At 33.9% G+C, this 21,015-nt stretch overlaps 2 protein-coding genes across 6 annotated transcripts in view; one reads left to right on the top strand and one right to left on the bottom strand.

Moving 5' to 3' along the window:
* The window catches only part of LOC111425095 (protein fem-1 homolog CG6966), a 40,448-nt gene extending 21,325 nt beyond the window's left edge, over nt 1–19,123 (bottom strand). The window contains exon 1 of the mRNA XM_023058870.2: nt 18,823–19,123. Within this exon, the coding sequence (XP_022914638.1) occupies nt 18,823–18,882 (60 nt within the window). The 5' untranslated portion in view covers nt 18,883–19,123. The remainder of the gene's footprint in view (nt 1–18,822) is intronic.
* A 621-nt stretch (nt 19,124–19,744) lies between these two features.
* Nucleotides 19,745–21,015, top strand: part of LOC111425093 (TLE family member transcriptional corepressor groucho) — a 92,078-nt gene continuing 90,807 nt past the window's right edge. For 3 of the 5 annotated variants that reach the window (XM_023058858.2, XM_023058861.2, XM_023058863.2), the window contains exon 1: nt 19,746–20,197. In XM_023058858.2, coding sequence (XP_022914626.1) covers nt 20,162–20,197 — 36 coding nt within the window. In that variant the 5' untranslated portion in view covers nt 19,746–20,161. Of the gene's footprint in view, nt 20,198–21,015 lie in introns of all 5 variants that reach the window. The other 2 variants (XM_023058859.2, XM_023058862.2) reach the window with 1 other exon arrangement.

Here is a 21,015-nt window from a genome sequence, read left to right on the forward strand (position 1 = left end):
TGACTAATCTATTAAATACGAATTGTGCTGTGATGGTTCCTTGTTCTAAATTAACTTGAATCATCGTAAGAATCTTTTTAAAACGTCTTGAAGTAATTTTAATTATTGTAACTCTCTCTAAATGTGTTATCGCAACATTTCCGAGTATTCATTAAATGAAATTATATAACGTAACAAACCACAAATCTAATATTCTGATAAACAGCGAAATCAACACGATAAAGAAACTTTTAAAACTAAGTAACAAATACACAAACTAATCTAATTGAACATTTCGCAATTCTATGTTGGGGTATTATACTTTGATAATAACCCAAAAATATTCCTGCATTCTTTATGCATAAGATGGAAGAAGAGAAGGAAGTGTTGAAGAGATCATTCGTCTTTAGCCGTCTTATGAGACGCAAGCCTAAACCCGAATATTTCTAGTTCTAGATCTAATGTTATTTCTAGTGATAGTGCAAGTGTAAAGCTAGAACTAACACTATACCTAGAGCCGTCTTTAGAGACGTGCGGCTAAACCCAAATGATTCTAGTTCATGTGGCTGAAGTTAGATTCATATTCGAATCTGTACCAGATTCAGATTCATAAAATTACAGTTGACCAGACAAGTATTGAACATATCAATTGAAAAATCGTTTTCTGAAACTACAGAAGTTGTAGCAATCTGCGACTACCCTGGATAATTCGAATAGACCCTCTAGTATGTTCCCTGTCTACCCTCACCCTCAGATTTGCCGTAGGGGCCGAGGGGTTCCTCGTTTTCAATAGCATACTTAGATATTATTTTCTCAATAACTAGAGACTGCAGCACCCTGATACTAGTCTAGATTATTGCATTAGGTCCTCTGGTATCTTTCTAGCCCACCAGCACCCCCAGATTTGCCGTAATGGCCGAGGGGTGAATTTTTTAATATTACTCGTTTTCAATATCAAATGTAAACATTATTTTCTCAATAATTAGAGACTGCAGCACCCTGATACTAGTCTAGATTATTGCATTAGGTCCTCTGGTATCTTTCTAGCATACCAGCACCCCCAGATTTGCCGTAGGGGCCGAGGGGTGAATTTTTTAATATTACTCGTTTTCAATATCAAATTTAAACTTTATTTTCTCAATAACTAGAGACTGCAGCACCCTGGGACTAGTTTAGATTATTGCATTAGGTCCTCTGGTATCCTTCTAGCCCATCAGCACCCCCAGATTTGCCGTAGGAGCCGAAGGGTGAATTTTTCAATATTCCTCGTTTTTAATATCAAATGTAAAAATTATTTTCTCAATAACTAGAAACTGCAGCACCCTGGGACTAGTCTAGATTATTGCATTAGGTCCTCTGGTATCCTTGTAGCCCATCAGCACCCCCAGATTTGCCGTAGGGGCTGAAGGGTGAATTTTTCAATATTCCTCGTTTTCAATAGCAAAGTTAAAAATTATTTTCTCAATTACTAGAGACTGCAGCACCCTGGGACTAGTCTAGATAATTGTATTAGGTCCTCTGGTATCTTTCTAGCCCATCAGCACCCCCAGATTTGCCGTAGGAGCCGAAGGGTGAATTTTTCAATATTCCTCGTTTTCAATATCAAATGTAAACATTATTTTCTCAATAATTAGAGACTGCAGCACCCTGATACTAGTCTAGATTATTGCATTAGGTCCTCTGGTATCTTTCTAGCATACCAGCACCCCCAGATTTGCCGTAGGGGCCGAGGGGTGAATTTTTTAATATTACTCGTTTTCAATATCAAATTTAAACTTTATTTTCTCAATAACTAGAGACTGCAGCTCCCTGGGACTAGTTTAGATTATTGCATTAGGTCCTCTGGTATCCTTCTAGCCCATCAGCACCCCCAGATTTGCCGTAGGAGCCGAAGGGTGAATTTTTCTATATTCCTCGTTTTCAATAGCAAAGTTAAAAATTATTTTCTCAATAACTAGAAACTGCAGCACCCTGGGACTAGTCTAGATTATTGCATTAGGTCCTCTGGTATCCTTGTAGCCCATCAGCACCCCCAAATTTGCCGTAGGGGCCGAAGGGTGAATTTTTCAATATTTCTCGTTTTCAGTATCAAATGTAAAAATTATTTTCTCAATAACTAGAAACTGCAGCACCCTGGGACTAGTCTATATTATTGCATTATGTCCTCTAGTATCCTTCTAGTCCACTCGCACCCCCAGATTTGCCGTAGGAGCCGAAGGGTGAATTTTTTAAAATTCCTCGTTTTCAATAGCAAAATTAAAAATTATTTTCTAGACTAGACTAAAAGAACTAAAGACTACAGCGCCCTGGGACTGGTCTAGATTATTATATTCAAAACTTATTCAATATTTAGTTTGATTTGAAAGTATAATTTTCATATGGCTTTTACTTCTTTATTAATGAAACTTGAACGACACTTTTCAAAATTTTTAGACACATTAAAGCATTTAAATTAATTTTTTATATTGTTTTTTGTATTTGTTTTTTATATTATATGTTTTTTATATTGACACGGCTCTACCTGTAACGTCGGTAGCTGTGCCTTACTTATAAAGGTTTCATTATCAGTAGAGGGTTCTGATAAATGTTCTTCATCTAATCTATCATGAATATTACTAAATAATGAAACGTTAGAAACAAGTAGCTGCGATATAGTTGGCGACGAACGTTTTAGAATGGGGCTGTTACTATTTAGTATTATAGTTTCATTTGCATTAGTAGATCTTTCTTTTATGTCAATGTTATTATATAGAAGTAAAAGCAATACGAAATTATAATATCAAACTAAATATTACATCAATTTTAAATATAATAATGTAGACTAGTATCAGGGTGCTGCAGTCTCTAATTATTGAGAAAATAATGTTTACATTTGATATTGAAAACGAGTAATATTAAAAAATTCACCCCTCGGCCCCTACGGCAAATCGGGGGGTGCTGGTGGGCTAGAAAGATACCAGAGGACCTAATGCAATAATCTAGACTAGTATCAGGGTGCTGCAGTCTCTAATTATTGAGAAAATAATGTTTACATTTGATATTGAAAACGAGTAATATTAAAAAATTCACCCCTCGGCCCCTACGGCAAATCTGGGGGTGCTGGTGGGCTAGAAAGATACCAGAGAACCTAATGCAATAATCTAGACTAGTATCAGGGTGCTGCAGTCTCTAATTATTGAGAAAATAATTTTTACATTTGATATTGAAAACGAGGAATATTGAAAAATTCACCCTTCGGCTCCTACGGCAAATCTGGGGGTGCTGATGGGCTAGAAGGATACCAGAGGACCTAATGCAATAATCTAGACTAGTTCCAGGGTGCTGCAGTCTCTAGTAATTGAGAAAATTATGTTTAAATTTGCTATTGAAAACAAGGAATATTAAAAAATTCACCCCTCGGCCCCTACGGCAAATCTGGGATTGCTGGTGTGCTAGAAGGATACCAGAGGAACTAATGCAATAATCTAGACTATTCCCAGGGTGCTGCAGTCTCTAGTTATTGAGAAAATAATGTTTACATTTGATATTGAAAACGAGGAATATTGAAAAATTCACCCTTCGGCCCCTACGGCAAATCTGGGGATGCTGATGGGCTAGAAGGATACCAGAGGACCTAATGCAATAATCTAGACTAGTATCAGGGTGCTGCAGTCTCTAATTATTGAGAAAATAATGTTTACATTTGATATTGAAAACGAGTAATATTAAAAAATTCACCCCTCGGCCCCTACGGCAAATCTGGGGGTGCTGGTGGGCTAGAAAGATACCAGAGGACCTAATGCAATAATCTAGACTAGTATCAGGGTGCTGCAGTCTCTAATTATTGAGAAAATAATGTTTACATTTGATATTGAAAACGAGTAATATTAAAAAATTCACCCCTCGGCCCCTACGGCAAATCTGGGGGAGCTGGTGAGCTAGAAAGATATCAGAGGACCTAATGCAATAATCTAGACTAGTATCAGGGTGCTGCAGTCTCTAATTATTGAGAAAATAATGTTTACATTTGATATTGAAAACGAGTAATATTAAAAAATTCACCCCTCGGCCCCTACGGCAAATCTGGGGCTGCTGGTGGGCTAGAAAGATACCAGAGGACCTAATGCAATAATCTAGACTAGTATCAGGGTGCTGCAGTCTCTAATTATTGAGAAAATAATGTTTACATTTGATATTGAAAACGAGTAATATTAAAAAATTCACCCCTCGGCCCCTACGGCAAATCTGGGGGAGCTGGTGAGCTAGAAAGATACCAGAGGACCTAATGCAATAATCTAGACTAGTATCAGGGTGCTGCAGTCTCTAATTATTGAGAAAATAATGTTTACATTTGATATTGAAAACGAGTAATATTAAAAAATTCACCCCTCGGCCCCTACGGCAAATCTGGGGGTGCTGGTATGCTAGAAAGATACCAGAGGACCTAATGCAATAATCTAGACTAGTATCAGGGTGCTGCAGTCTCTAATTATTGAGAAAATAATGTTTACATTTGATATTGAAAACGAATAATATAAAAAAATTCACCCCTTGGCCCCTACGGCAAATCTGGGGGTGCTGGTGGGCTAGAAAGATACCAGAGGACCTAATGCAATAATCTGAACTAGTCCCAGGGTGCTGCAGTCTCTAGTTATTGAGAAAATAATATCTAAGTATGCTATTGAAAACGGTGAACCGCTCGGCCCCTACGGCAAATCTGAGGGTGAGGATAGACAGGGAACATACTAGAGGGTCTATTCGAATTATCCAGGGTAGTCGCAGATTGCTACAACTTCTGTAATTTCAGAAAACTATTTTTCAATTGATATGTTCAATACTTGTCTGGTCAACTGTAATTTTATGAATCTGAATCTGGTACAGATTCGAATATGAATCTAACTTCAGCCACATTTCTAGTTCTAGGTATAGTGTTAGTTCTAGTTTTAATTGTTATGTAGTAGCGGTAGATTGTTGTATGTTTTTATTAAAGTAAAAGTAGAATTAACACTAGACCAAGAACTAGAATCATTCGGCTTTAGCCGTCTTATGAGACTCACGGCTAAACCCGAATGTTTCTAGTTCTAGGTCTAATGTTATGTTTTTTCTCTCTAAATGCGTTATCGCAATATTTCCGAGTATTCATTAAATGAAATTAAATAACGTAAAAAACCACAAATCTAATATTCTGATAAACAGCGAAATCAACACGATAAAGAAACTTTGTAAACTAAGTAACAAATACACAAACTAATCTAATTGGATATTTCGCAATTCTATGTTGGGGTATACTTTGATAATAACCCAAAAATATTCGTGCATTCTTTATGCATAAGATGCAAAAAGAGAGGAAATCATAAAGAGATGGGAAAGATATTTCTCGGAACTGCGGAATGTTGAGAATGCTAGAGGTAGTAATACAGAAAGAATGACAATACAAAAGTGCTGAACCAAACATGGAACTGCCATCTTTTGACGAGATGAAACTTGTCAAGATGGCATATACGGTGAATTTCACTTAAGATACAATATACAAAAATATATTTGTCTAGTGTTAGTTCTGGTTTTAATTGTTATGCAGCGCTATAGACCAAGAACTAGAATCATTGGGCTTTAGCCGTCTTATGAAACGCAAGGCTAAACCCGAATATTTATAGTTCTAGATCTAATGTTATATCTAGTGACAGTGAAAGTGTAAAACTAGATCTAACACTATACCTAGAACTAGAATCATTAGGGTTTAGCCGTCTTTAGAGACGTGCGGCTAAACCCAAATGATTCTAGTTCTAGGTATAGTGTTAGTTCTACATAGAAACAGTGTTAGTGTGAAACTAGAACTAACACTAGATCTAGAACTAGAAACATTTCTAGTTCTAGGTCTAATGTTATTTCTAGTAACACTTTGCTGACCGGTGACAAGTTAACTCGTCATTGCACTTCCATTATCTATTTCAATTTATGACACCCAGGGCGATATAGAATATTGCAAAACTTTGGCGTATCGTTTTCAGTCGTGTCCACTTTATAACAAAAAAGTTACTTTTCTTGGCATTTCGATTTTTATCACAAGTTTAGCATAATTGCAAAAATTTCATGAATTATACGCGAATAGTTTATCTGGTTGTCCGAGTGATTTTGAAATAAATTGTACCTAATGATTCCGAAAGTGATGAATCTGACATTATACCACGAAAACGGCAAAAAAAGAAATGTTATAAAATCCGATAGCGAAAGTGATTTTGAAGATTGGAATGAAAATGACATTACACCTTCTTTGGACGATTATTCAAACATTTCGGGTGTAACTGTAGAATTAAGTGATTTAACCATCAATAAAGTAACGGATTTATTTTTCGATAACGACTTTTTTCATTTAGTTGTTTCTCAAATCAATTTGTACCACTTCCAAATGAAAAAATTGCATAATTCTGCTAAAACTTTACCATAACCCTTGGGTTATTGATATTGTTGGGACAAACTAAAAATGCTTGTTGGAGAGATTACTGGTCAACGGACCCTTTGGTTGAAGCACCAATATTCCCTAAAACTATGAGCAGGATGAGGTTCGAGCAAATCCTTACATTTTTCCATCTCAGTGATAATGTACAAAATGCACCTAGTAGAGGCAGACTTTGTAAAATTAGACCTTTATTGGATTACCTTATTCCAAAAATTCAATCTATGGATGTACTGAAACAGCAATTATCATTTGTTGAAGCAATGATACCATGGAGAAGACGTCTCAGCTTCAAAACATATAATCCGGCAAAGATTACAAAATACGGTATTTTACTGAGAATGATTCGTGAAAGTTAGTCTGGGTACATTTGCAACTATTAGATTTATTCGGGTGGAGGACCAAAACTACAAGAAACTATATTATCAGTCTTGCAACCGTATTTTGGTTATTGGCGTGATGTATATCAAGATAATGACTACAACGTTTTTACAGCTGGTATATTATTATACTTGCCAAATGTACTAATAGAAAAGTCCAAGAATCTTCATAGAGGGCAAATGACTTTGTTACGAAAAGGACTCAATCTTCTTCCAACAGGGAAATATAAACGGTTGGTGCGCATAATATCAACTATTCATGATATGTCTATGATATTAACTGAAAAGCGGAATAAACATTACACAAATGATAAAGCGGCACCTTCGTGCATATACAATGCAATAAAGACATGAAAGGAGTCGACCACTGCAGATCAGTATTTGGCGAGCAGCAGTATCTATCAAAAAAGTATAAAGTGGTTCTCTTTAATCACAAAATAAACTAAGATACAAAAAACTTCTACTATAAGTAGCTAAGAAATGGATTTCTGTAGATTCAGATGAATGCAGCACACTACTTGGCAGCTCTTCTCGTACTTCTAACAGGACTTTCTACAAAGGTCCACCTTCCAGGCTTTCAGGAAAACTAAGTTAAATAGTCACTATTGTAAAAACACCCTGTATAAGATACTCTGATACAACAAATGACAATCTATTTGATATCATCTGAAGAATAATCGTGCCAAGTTAGAGGTTTCTTGAATGAATATTGGCTGAGATATGGGATTTTAAATAGCATGGTGAAATATGCCAAAAAAAAACTTAAAATCAAAATAACTCAAAAGCGACAAGTGCTAGGTACCACTACCTTTTATCAAAGTCAACATATTTTTTCGCATATAATTAAAAGGTGCAATAAAAACTATAGCATTCCATTTAAAATAACGAAGTTGTGGTCTACTTCCGGTGGACCGGAAGTAACGTAAAAAACGTAGATGTAATGGAATAGAAAAAAAAAACGGGTGTTGCTAACTTTTGGACGGACAGTGTATAAAAAATATATTCAAAGATTAATTTCATTTCATTCAGTATAAATAAAATTTATTAGAGTTTATTTAAAACTTAGATAGCTGGTGACATGACATAGTTTTTGTGTAAAATTGCCGGTCAGCAAAGTGTTAAGACTGCTGGTAGATAGTAGCTAGGGCTAGTTAGCATAAAATATCACTATGTTGCATATTATTCGGGTTTAGCCGTCTTTAGAGACGTGCGGCTAAACCCAAATTGTTCTGGTTCTAGGTCTAGTGTTAGTTCTAGTTTTAATTGTTATGCAGCGTTAGATTGTTGTATATTATTATTGAACTAAAAGAACTAACACTAAAGGTGGCTACACACGTAACTGTAAACTTAACAAGTATGCATGATCAATCTTTTTGTACAAATATGCTTTAGCGTTTGTAGGATAATTTTGCACAAACATTTTGCTTGTGCAATCCGCTTGATGATGGATTGAATTTTAATCATGCAAGCTTGCGCAAGCGAAACCGCACGTGTGCACCAAGCACACTGCTTGACGTGTGGCCAGATGTAGAGATTTCTCCCTAAAAAAATTTTTCAGCCTAAAAATGGCTTAGAGAGGTTTTCTTTAATTTATGAAATATGTAGGGATATTTGCCAATAATAGTAGGGGTCGCAATCCGAGACCCCGCACTGAGGGTCATTATTTTTGACTTTCAAGAAAAATTTATTCTTGAATGTATTTCTTAAAATATTTTTTTTTTAAGAATAGAAGTATTATAGAATAATGTATATCATATTCTTAACATCGAAGAAGGTTAGGTTAGGTTTTTCTTTTCAATAACCACTCTTTACACCATATATTACGTTTCTTCTTCCGCGTTTTCCTCTTATGGGCAAGGCAAAAAGCAGCCAGTACGAGCGTATAGTCGTCCGAGCTCGACATAGTCCAAGCGCAAACCGCCGCTTGTTCAGGCATACTTGTATCGTGTGGTGTCGAAGGGAAATTTTACATGCTTCTACAAGAAGATTGATCATGTATACTTGTCAAGTTTGCAGTTATGTGTGTAGCCACCTTAAGCCACAAATTAGAATCATTCGGCTTTAGCCGTCTTATGAGATGTAAGGCTACATCCAAATGTTTCTAGTTCTAGGTCTAATGTTATTTCTAGTGACAGTGCAAATGTAAAATTAGAACTAACACTATACCTAGAACTAGAATCATTTGAGTTTAGCCGCACGTCTCTAAAGACGGCACTAACACTATGTATAGTGTTAGTTCTACATAGTAAAAAAGCTAGTATAAAACTAGTACTAACGCTGTACCTAGAACTAGAATCGTCTATAGAGATGTGCGGCTAAACCCAAATGATTCTAGTTCTAGATATAGTATTAGTTCTGGATATAGTGTTAGTTCTAGATAGTAACAGTGTTAGTGTAAAACTAGGACTAACACTAGACCTAGAACCAGACAGAATATTCATAAACAATTCAAATTAGAGTTAATTCAACTGAATCAAATTTTTTTAATAATATTTTAAACGAATCTTTTTAATAGAATAAAAACAAGTTTAACAACAAAATTACAGTGTTGAAGAATTTGTTAACCATCTACAGAAGTCCATCAATTGGACCGCATTCTACTGAGAGAAACCAAACCTTGTTTTTCCTTTCTGTAAAATCTCGGCCAATTAGAAAATGGTTGAAATAATTCATTAATAATAAATAAGAGAGCAAAAAATAATAATATAAAAAATAATTTGGATGAAGTATATTATATTATACAAAATAAAAAGTTATTACTTAATTATAATTCTAAATACAAAGAGAGGACTGACCTACGCCTGATTGAAATTTGTTGGGCAACCACCATAGGAGGCTTTTTTCTTTTTTCGAAAGGAGCCGCAAAGAGTGAAAGCTTTCGATTACATAAGAATCCCCCATCGAACGTTTAATATATTCGGTCTCTAAAGACTTAAGACACTTGCTTAAGATAAGTTTCGTAATCGATTCGGGACGTAAATTTGAAACGTAATGTGAGTAGATAAAAGCGATAAAAGTTATATGAGGAAATGTTTAAGTTATAAAGAGATAATAAGAAAAAAATGGGGAATTACAAAATTTGAAGAACGTAATGCATTTATAAGAAACTAATTAAATGAACGGAGAAAATAAGAAAACTACAAAAAGTGAATAAATCCTCGAACAATTAGCACGCTTTGCAGGTATACATAAAAGTGAGTGCTGATTCTAATTAGTTGCTCTACGTTTGCTGCTGTTGTTCAAAGAAATAGCACGCTGCACTTTGGACCCGTGGTCTGATCGATTTTATACGGGTTTGTGTCTCACGATTATAAGATTAAATGTGTAAAAAAAAATAACAAACCCACTTTTTATATACAAAAAGAAAAACATCTTATCAACACAATATAAAAGTATATAAGACTTCTTATTCTTTTATTTTTTTTTTTTCTAAAAATATATAGATATAAATTTAGCTATTTAGATTTATTTTTGCTAAAATATTGAGAAAATTATTATTGTAAAAACTCGATTATAACGGATTAATACCGGGAAGGAAGTGTCCGTTACATAAATAATTTAAATGCACACAAATTCGGATGCGTTGCGTTCAGTCTACATGGCTTTATTTTTATACCAAGGATGGTAGAATCTAAGAGGACTGATACATCCCGGGAATAAGTAGAAAGCTCGAAGGCCCGCTCGTGACGTCAGCTGAATAACAATAAAACTAGAACTAACACTATTCATAGAACTAGAACCACCTTTAGAGACATTAGAGACGTGCGGCTCTAAAGTATAGTGTTAGTTCTAGCTTTACACTAGTATTATTATTATGTTGAACTAACACTATACCTGGAACTATAATCATTTGGGTTTAGCCGCACGTCTCTCAAGACGGCTAAACCCGAATGTTTCTAGTTCTAGGTATAGTGTTAGTTGTAGATTGACTAGTGTAAAACTAGAACTAACACTAGACCTAGATCTAGAACTTTAATCATTCTAGAAAAAAAACTAAAACTAGAACTAACACTAGACCTAGATCTAGAACTAGAATCATTCGGTTTTAGCCGTCTTTAGAGACGTGTGGCTAAACCCAAATGATTCTAGTTCTAGGTATAGTGTTAGTCGTAGATAGTAACAGTGTTAGTGTAAAACTAGAACTAACACTAGACCTAAAACTAGAAAATTTCGGGTTTAGCCGTGCGTTACAGAGTAGTTTTACACTAGACTATTACTATGTAGAACTGACACTATACATAACTCTATACAATAGTGCTGCTTTAAAACTAGAACTAACACTAGACCTAGAACTAGAATCATTTGGATTTAGCCGCACGTCTCTCAAGACGGCTAAACCCAAATGATTCTAGTTCTAGGTCTAGCGTTAGTTCTAGGTCTAGCGTTAGTTCTAGGTCTAGTGTTAGTTCTAGTTTTAATTGCTATTCAGTGCTATATTGTTGTATATTATTGTTGAACTAAAAGTAGAACTAACACTATTCATAGAACTAGAAACAATCGGGTTTAGCTGTCTTATGGTTAAATCCGAATATTTTGAGTCTTCACACGCACGATAATGTAAACAAAGAAAAGTTAATTTAATATCTTAACCTAAAAAAAAAGTCAAAAATTGAAATGACAAAATTAAAACGCAAATTGAATTTTTAAGAAAAATTACTTAAAATTATTTGAGGCATCAATCAAATTTCAATAAAATGAAATAATTATAAAGTTTATTGAAAAGAAATGCTTATTTACATCGTAAAATTTTTAAACAGAAAAAAGTTTTGACATATTTTAAGGTGTTATTACTAAATTATTTGAAGGTTATGAATTATTACCATATTAATTTAATTATTGACTTATAATTCATACATAAATCTTACATAACATGATTTTTAAAATATGTGACTCAGTTCCTCCAATTGCTGAGGTTAATTAATTTTTTTGTACCCATGTGAAATTGGTTGTAACAGTTTTTAATTTGATCTCTATAGAATCGGTTTCTTCATCTCTTTTTGCAGCAATAATAATTTATTAATTCAATAGAGTTAGAAAGAGATCAAATTCTAATTCTGTCTGTCTATGCTTTCAGGTTTAAATAAATTTCGGTGGCGACCTTATCAAATAAAGTCAAGGTCACTCACCGAGGCTCAATGATTTATTTTATGAACCTAAAACTGGTCATCATATTATAACGTCTCGATTAACTAAGCCGAGGCAGTACAATTAACATCATATATATTCAAAACTGTTGAAAACATTATTACTAACAACACATTGTAACGCCTCGGGAGCGATTAATTCTGGCTATATCAGATGAAATTGAAGATATTTTAACTACTTAAACATAATATCCTATGTGAAGTACACGAATACTATTGTTAGGCGAAAAAATAAGCTCCGTAGGTACCACCCACCGTTTGCGGATTTGACTTTCACCGGACAAGATAGATTTGCCAAGCTGTACAAAGGTTCATGTGCCAAGATATTTTTCTATATTTTATTAGTTTTGTTGGCTTGATGACTTCTTTTTTTTTTTGGACAAATTTTTACCATGTTACATATTTTTTGTGTATTAGCTTCTGCTTGAAGTATTAAAATTGTGGCCAATTAATTTTATATAAATTGTTTTGTACATATTTTATGGAACAAATACATAAAAATATTAGTTATCAAAAAAACAAATAGTTCCAAACCCACATATTCATAAACATGATACTTTGTGCAAGGTCATCCGATAAATCACAGTTAATTACTTAGCTGTATGAGTATCCCGAGAAATTAACGGAAGTGTTGTCTAACAATCAATTACATTGGTAGGTAACTATATTTACTGTTTTAACATAATTATAGCAGCTAAAATAAGCACTTTTTTAAAGGGCACTGTTTGGTTCCATCAGGTTATTTATATTCCGAACTAGACGGAAGTCTAGAAAAGCTAATATCAACATTAACATCACATTTATTTATTTTTTTACATTTTTAGACTCCAAATCTAATCTTTTTTTAATACATTAATTCTTATCACTTCAAAATTAGAACGCTGTTTTCAAGCAACTTCTTGATTAAAATAACAGCTTTGTAACATTTTGATAACTGAATTAACAAATTTTAAAGTGAAATTTCGATTTCAAAATATATATTATCTTGTCTATTTAGTGGTCTATTAATAAAAGTAGCAAAGTTTCTCGTTAAATAAAACGGGGTCGTTTGAGAGAATGTTTGAAATCGCGTTCGAATGAAATATGACCTAAATCGTTCTGGGGCTTGCGACGACATCTACTCTCCTCGTCTCTAAACTACTTTAGTTATTGGGCGAAAATATTTGACCCACGCCTATGTAGGAGAGAAAAGACGCGTGTGGCTTCTATACGCGTCTAAAACGTACGTAACTATTTAGTTTCACTTAATGTGAGAGTTCGTATTAAAACCGTTTTTAAACTTTCTGACAAGTCTAATATAGTACAATCTCGATAAAACGGAAAAAATATTTTTTATTTATAGTTTTAATTGTTATTTAGCGTTAGATTATTGTATGTTTTTATTGAATTAAAACTAGAACTAACACTATTCCTAGAAACTAAGAACTAGAAACATTCAGGTTTAAGTCTTATAAGATGTATGGTTAAACTCGAATGTTTCTAAATGTAGTGTTAAGCTAGGTGCACTTGCGAGAGTATTTTTTCTGGTGGACATGAAAATTCAGCTCTTTGGAATACCAAATCTAAAGAACATAGAAATCGGGAGGCGGGGGATGCAATTTTAACAAGTATTGGATAGAAATTTATACGGAATTTGTACCATTGGTAATATCTAGTCTTCTGACAACATAGTTTGGTCTTCTGACAGTAAAATTAAGTCTTCTGCTAACAGTATTTGGTTTTTAGTAGTAGTGTGTAGTCATCTGTAAGAAGGATGTGCTTCATTTGCAATATCTAGTCTTTCACTAGCAATATTTAGTCTTCTGCCAGCAATATCTATTGATAAAGTGCGAGGAATGTGGTGACAGTTACGTGGGGTCGACGGGAAGGAACCTTATGATCAGACTCAAAGAACATAAAACTAAAAAAAACATCAAATGTATTCAAACATCTTCAACAACATAAACACTCCATCAGCACTAATAATAAAAATAAAAGTTTTGGCAATATTTTTCGATATATTTTGATATTTTTTAAGATTTTTTGGCTTAAACTTTACGGTTTTGAGGTTATGAAAAAACGTGGACGACACATGGTAATTTGCATTTATCAATTTAAATTTTGAACATTGAACATTGAATCCATTTCAATTAAATAAACATTTTAGGTTAAGTGAGTTATTGAGGCTGATTGGAGTGTTACTTTTGTTTTTTGGAACAGGAACAAATAACAAACGAAATATATTACACGAACGTATTTACAATATACATTTTAAACAATTTTAATAACGTTTTACAACATAACTTGATTAAGAATATGTCGAGAACAACACAAGGTCCCCCGAACATGTCATAAGCCGTTTGACGGTAAATATTGTAACATTTTATTAATTTTAATTATAAGATAAGAAATTTATAATAAAAATCTCTACTATATATATATTTTGTATCGTAGTCGTACCCGTAGATGCCTTCAGGAAGGGCGAAACACGTGTCGCACTGATATTTAGTAAAAATCATCGTTTAGGCCTAACTAGCCTTTTATTTTGAATATAGCAATATCTAGTCTTCTACCAACAGTATTTCGTCTTCTGGTAGTAGTGCGAAGTCTTCTGTAAGAAGAATCTGCTTCATTTGCAACATCTAGTCTTTCATTAGTAATACTTAGTCTTCTGCCAGTAATATCTAGTCAGAGTTAACTTTTTTGTGAATCCAGCATGCCAAATAACTAATAATTTGATAACAAATGTTGATATTTGTTGACACCCAAGCTCTAATCTACGCCCAATCCATGGTTTCACCCAACAGCTTCTTTTTATTTTTTACTCTTCTTTTTTTAAAGTTTGTACAACACTATTGCACTTGAAATTTTTTTTACATCCGAGTTTACACACACCAAACACTGAAAGAAAATAAATTTTACTTTCCATAGCACGGACACATTTCACTAGTGGACACGGTCCTCAGAGAACTGTCTGAGAGAAAGCTCTCGGAGAGCTAAAACAGTCTCAAGCGGACACACAATTGAGAGTAGATATCGAGAGTTACTCTCAGAACTTTCTCTCAAGTGGACACCTAGCTTTAGTTTTGGTTTTAACTGACTTTTCATTGTTTACATTTTCGTGCGTGTGAAGACTAGTAGTCTAGTATTAGCTCTAGTTCAATAAAAATATACAACATAGTGATATCTAGTGCTAACCAACGCTACTTAACACTGTCACTGGAACTACATTAGACCTAGAACTAGAAATACACGGGTTTAGCCGTACATTTCTTAAGATGGCTAAACCCGAATGTTTCTAGTTCCATGAATAGTGTTAGTTGTAGTTTTGCTTCACTAAAAATATTGGGCATAGTGATATCTAGTGCCAACTAGCGCTACCTAGCACTGTCACTAGAACTAACACTAGACCTGGAACTAGAAACATTCGGGTTTAGCCGCACGTCGCTAAAGACGGCTAAACCCGAATGATTCTAGTTCTAGGTATAATGTTAGTTCTAATTTTATATTTGCACTGTCATTAGAACTAACATTAGACCTAGAACTAGAAATATTTGGGTTTAGCCTCACGTCTCTTAAGACGGCTAAAGCCGAATGATTCTAATTCTTGATCTAGCGCTGCATAACAATTAAAACTAGAACTAACACTAGACCTAGAACTAGAATCATTTGGGTTTAGCCGTCTTTAGAAACGTGCGGCTAAATCCAAATGTTTCTAGTTCTAGGTCTAGTGTTAGCTCTAGTTTTGCTTCACTAAAAATATGTGATATAGTGATAACTAGTGCTACTTAACACTGTCACTAGAACTAGAATTGTAATGATGATGAACAATCACCCGGAAAAAGTTTTGAAAGTATTCTTTTGAAAGTAGCACGTCCTTCTGAAACTACTATTACTAATCGAGTCAAACGACGAATAAATACATCGGAAATTATTACTAAAGAGGAATACATTAATAATTTAATATACGAAAAAAAAAAATGTTGATGCACTAAGGCAATAAGCAATAAGAAATCTAAGGCTAAGAAAATAATAGAAAATTACCAAGATGATGAAAGTGATATACAGGGTGTTCCGGTGACTCGGGGAATAAAATTAACCTCATATACTAGAGCAAAAATGATGACGATTGGTGATAAAAATTTATTATAAAAGTCTTCAAATGGCCAAGATATGGGCCATCAAAGTTCAAAAATTTTAACACATTTTTCTAAATATTTTCAATACCATTTATGGTAGAGCGTTGAAATTTGGTACAGGGTAAACAAATATCAAGCAAAATCATTGAACCAATTTTGACTTTGATCGGGCGGCGGCAACCATGCTATACAGGGAGTCCCTAAAATTTGTTGAACTTTTTTGTTCGATCGTAACCCTACATTTATTTTTGCAGTTTCTAATAGAAAATTTATTTTAGAAGCTTTTATCACTCTTAGAAAATATTGATAAAAATCACCGTTTTCGTGTTAAATGCAAAAATGGTAGGCTCTCATTTCAATAACACTAAAAAAAAAGTCTAAATCTGCCATGACAATTAACAAACGAATTCATTGACAGTTGTAAACACGCTTAGTCGTTTAAACAAATACTAAAAACCTTGTAGTGTTCGAAATGGAAAATTACACGTTTGGAGAACAAACCGATATGCTTTTAACATTGGGTGAATGTCTTGCAAATTCCGTAGCAGTCGCTAACCGTTATCGGCAAAAATTCCCGAATCGTAGAACCCCCAACAGAAAAATGTTTTCTCGAATTGAAGCCCGATTAAGAGAAAATGGATCACTAAAACATATCTTTCTGAACAACGGCAGCCCTAGATCTGTTCGAACTCCTCAATTGGAAGAGTTAATTTTAGAACATGCAGAAGAAAATAGTACTTTGGACATGGCTAGGCGATTTGGGACGTCAAAAACGACTGTGTGGCGTATTCTTCCAGAGCAGCAGCTTTACCCATTTCACTGCTGTAAGGTTCAGGAAGTACAGCTTGCCGATTATCCAATTAGATTGGAATATTGCCAGAAAATGCAACAGAAAATACAAATTGATGATCAGTTTTTAGAAAAAATACTTTTCACCGATGAATTTACTTTTTCCAAAGATGGAATAATTAATTTAAGGAATTTACATAGTTGGGCTGAAGAAAATCCAAAATTTTTCAAAACTTGGAAATCTCAATGGAGATTTTCTCTCAATGTTTGGGCTGGGATTGTGGGGGAAGTCATTGTTGGTCCCGTTTTCTTGCCGTCAAGACTTGATGGCCTACATACTCAACATTTGGAAGGATTGGACGAGTTCTTAGTGACGTTCCGTTAAATACCAGAAGGGACATGTGGTCTTTTTGAACATTTCCTATAGTATTTTTTATTACTTGTCTTGTTATTTTATGTATTTGTTTTATTTTTCCTGTTAGCGTTGTCGTTAAAATTAAATTTATTGTTTTGTATTATCTTTTATTAAATCAACTAAAACAAATTAAAAAGGGATTTACCTGATCTACACTTGGAAATGTTACATACATAATATTTATGACTGTACCAAATTTCAGCACATTACCATAAATAGTGTTTAAGATATTTAGAAAAATGTGTTAAAATTTCATAACTTTGATGGCCTGTATCTTCGAAATTTGAGGACTTTTACTAATTTTTTTTACATGAATCGTCATCATTTTCACTCTAGTATATGTGGTTAAATTTGTTCCCCGAGTCACCGAAACACCCTGTAGAATCAGAAGAAAAAGAAATAATGGTAGAGTCTGCAGATAGTGAAATTGAAGAACTAAAGGAAGACTTTATTAAAATGGAGAAACCGAATGATGTAAGCATCCAAACAGGGACATATTTGCTTGTAAAATTCAAAGGTGGCAAAAGAAAGTCAATAAATTATAGATATGTTTGTTGCCTGCAATAGATACATTCGGGCCATGCATCTCATAAGACGGCTAAACCCGAATGTTTCTAGTTCTAGGTCTAGTGTTAGTTCTAGTTTGGTTTACTAAAAATATGCGATATAGTGATATATAGCGCTAACTAGTGTTACTTAGCACTGTCACTAGAGCTGGAAACGTTTAGTAATGTTTCTGATAAATCGAATTTGCGTAGGTTGGTAACCCCTAAAAACTTCCATTTTTAATTATGTCATTTCAATTTTTGACGTTTTTATTTTAGGTTAAGATATTAAAAATTAACTTTTCTTTCATTTCTTTGTTTACATTTTCTACTCGCCTTTATTTTGAAATAAAAAAATAAATCGATTTTATAAATAAACCGTTATTAAAACGTTTCGCCTAAAAAAAATTTCCATTGTTGTTAGTGTTAATAACTTTTTATATTGCAATGTGATAAAAGAGATAAGGTCGGGATTAAAAACGATAAAACAATAAAAAAAAATAAAATGGGAAAAAAGATAATAAACTCGACACGCTGACCTAATCATTTTCTAAACCGTTGTGACGTTTTTAGAGTTTGTAAGGTCATCAGATTTAAGTATTTTTTCAAAGAATTTTAAAAATAAATCGGTACAAGTACGTACGATTTTATCTTAACGATAGATATTTTTAAATCGGGAAAATATCCACGAAACGCGTAAAACTCGAAAGAAATCTCATTATTTTAAAACACATCAATACAACTTTGACAGTTCAATATAAAGAAATGACAACAAAGCCTAACCTCACATTTTTTTTAAATACATAAATCAATCTTAAAATAAACGGATTTTTAAAAAATTTCATTTTTTAAACAGAAAAAAATTCCAAAAAATCCTCTCATACACGCATACACACACACGTCTCCCCCGTTTTGGTTGCCAACCTAAAAATTTCAACGGAGCGCCGGACTTGTTTATCGGTTTATTTATAGAGAACCGCGGCAGCGGCCGTTTTGTAGCGGGGTCTAAACGAACTCACCTTTAATCTGTTGAGGTTCCCATCTCGAGCGGCGTTATAAACGATACTCTTGTAATCCATCTTCTTCTTATTTTATTTCAAAGGGCCCCACAACACTACTCGATTATTCGCACTTTTATTTTCTATTTTATTTTGAGAGAAAACTCGCGTTATAGCAGCGCTTTTAGCTTCACCATAGCCGCTTCGAACGCGCGAGCCTACCTATTTTCTTTTTTAAACACAACCGACTGCCACCGAAATAGCACACGCACACACCGCTTGAACCCCCTTTTTGACGTCTACTCAGTATTTCTACAGCTGTTCGATGATTTTATAGTCTCTTTATGTTGGTAATGTAGAACACTATAATTATCATTGTCATTAACTTAATTTTCTCGTAAATAGATTGAGTTGGTTTATTTAAACACTTGATTCTTTTTAAATTATTATTTAATTTTATTATTATTAAAATAAACGATTGAAATTAAAAATTAATTAGGATTATTATGATTTAGTCGGTAAAAATGTTTCCTACAATATTTATTTTATTTAAATTAATATTTGTACTATTCTTTATTCATTTTGAATTCTAATACAATTTTTGTAATTAAATCATTTAAATATAACCTTATTTTTAATAAAAATTGTAGTGCCGATAAAACAGTTTTCAAATATCCAACATAATTAATCACTCCTAAAATCAACGATTTTGTTTTTGTTTAATGGTAATTAATTAATGATTTAATATCGATTTTTAATTATAAACCAATTCATTTATGAATTTCTTATTTGTAATAATAAATAAATCTATATTTCAAGTATAAAACTAACACCAAAGTCGGTAAAACAGTTTTCTAAAGATTCAAGATGGCTGTTTTAAAGTGTCAGTTTTGACGTGTGTCAAAAGATGTGAGTAGTTATTATTAACGGTTAAGTCCACGTTGACCCAACAAGCGAGTGTCATCAGTAGTTTGGGAGGGTTTACAGTGGTCGGAGACACGTTATTGGCCTGGTTTTTAGTGACGTTACGGGCAAACAACCACGTGGGTACGGGATCTCCCGCCACACGGTCAACACCGGCGTCCCGGCAGATGAGTTGCCGCCGTTCGGAGCGCGTCCGACGCCGCAGCCGTCGCTTTCAAACAGTTTCTTGATCGTCTTGGTGGTCGTCGTCACCGTTGTATAACTCGAGTAACGTTTGTATACTTTCATTCTTTCATAAAGTATCGTAGGATGTGGTGGTAGGATAAGAAAAACGCGGAGTGTTGTTCTCTATTTGGATGTAAAGGTGGCCCCCAGGTGGTGGTGGTGGTGGCCCCCGTGACAGTGTATTGTTCCGTTTTAGAGAAGTGTGGCAACGATGTATCCCACCCCTACGAGACACCCATCAACAGCCGTAAGTTTAACCAAAAATTTATTTATATGATTTTAGTTGTATCAATTTTTTTCATAAAGGTATTATTGTTGTTTAGAAATGCCTTCTTTTTTACTTCGTAAGGTTTAGGAAATCGGGGAGAATCGGGAACGATCGCAACGACACGTGCGATCCACCGAATCGGCCGATCGAAGCGAAGTTGGTCGCATTCGGTTTTGCGGATGATTTTTTTTATGTATGAAATCCTTTCTTTTCTTTTTCACTACCTAGTCGACGCTGTAAACGGTTTTATAGTTGTTAACGGTGAACGAAGCGTTGGTTTTATTTATAACTTGCGCTTTTAAGAGATGCCGCCACCACCGCCGCAGCCTTAGGCGCCCCCCTTAACGGCTACAGTGGCGTCCGCGACTCGATTGTTGTGCAATTTCAATTCGCCTTTTAATTGGACCAAGCGTTATTAACTTAGGTTATGTTTCCACCAATCTAAAAGGTGTAATCAATCTTTTATTATTCCATCTCCGTTATGGATATTATAAATAGATGTTTAAGGACTTTATTCTTAAATCTGATGACATTCTAAAACTTAATTTTCAGTTAAGTCTTGATTAAATTGTTTAAATTTTCTTAAAGTACTTAAAAAGTCCTTCAAATTCGATTCATTTTGTTAATTTTATGCGAATGTTTATGAAAAAGGCTTTTTATTTAACCTTTGTTATCTAATTTATGAATGGCGCGAAACTATGTGGCTCATTTGAATTGTAACTATTCTATTGTAACTAAATCGATATGTTTTATCGCTTTAGTTAATAGTAAATATACATATTAAACGTTGCTCCAAT

Source organism: Onthophagus taurus, chromosome 3, assembly GCF_036711975.1.
Source record: "Onthophagus taurus isolate NC chromosome 3, IU_Otau_3.0, whole genome shotgun sequence".
In the NCBI taxonomy this organism is placed as follows: domain Eukaryota; kingdom Metazoa; phylum Arthropoda; class Insecta; order Coleoptera; family Scarabaeidae; genus Onthophagus; species Onthophagus taurus.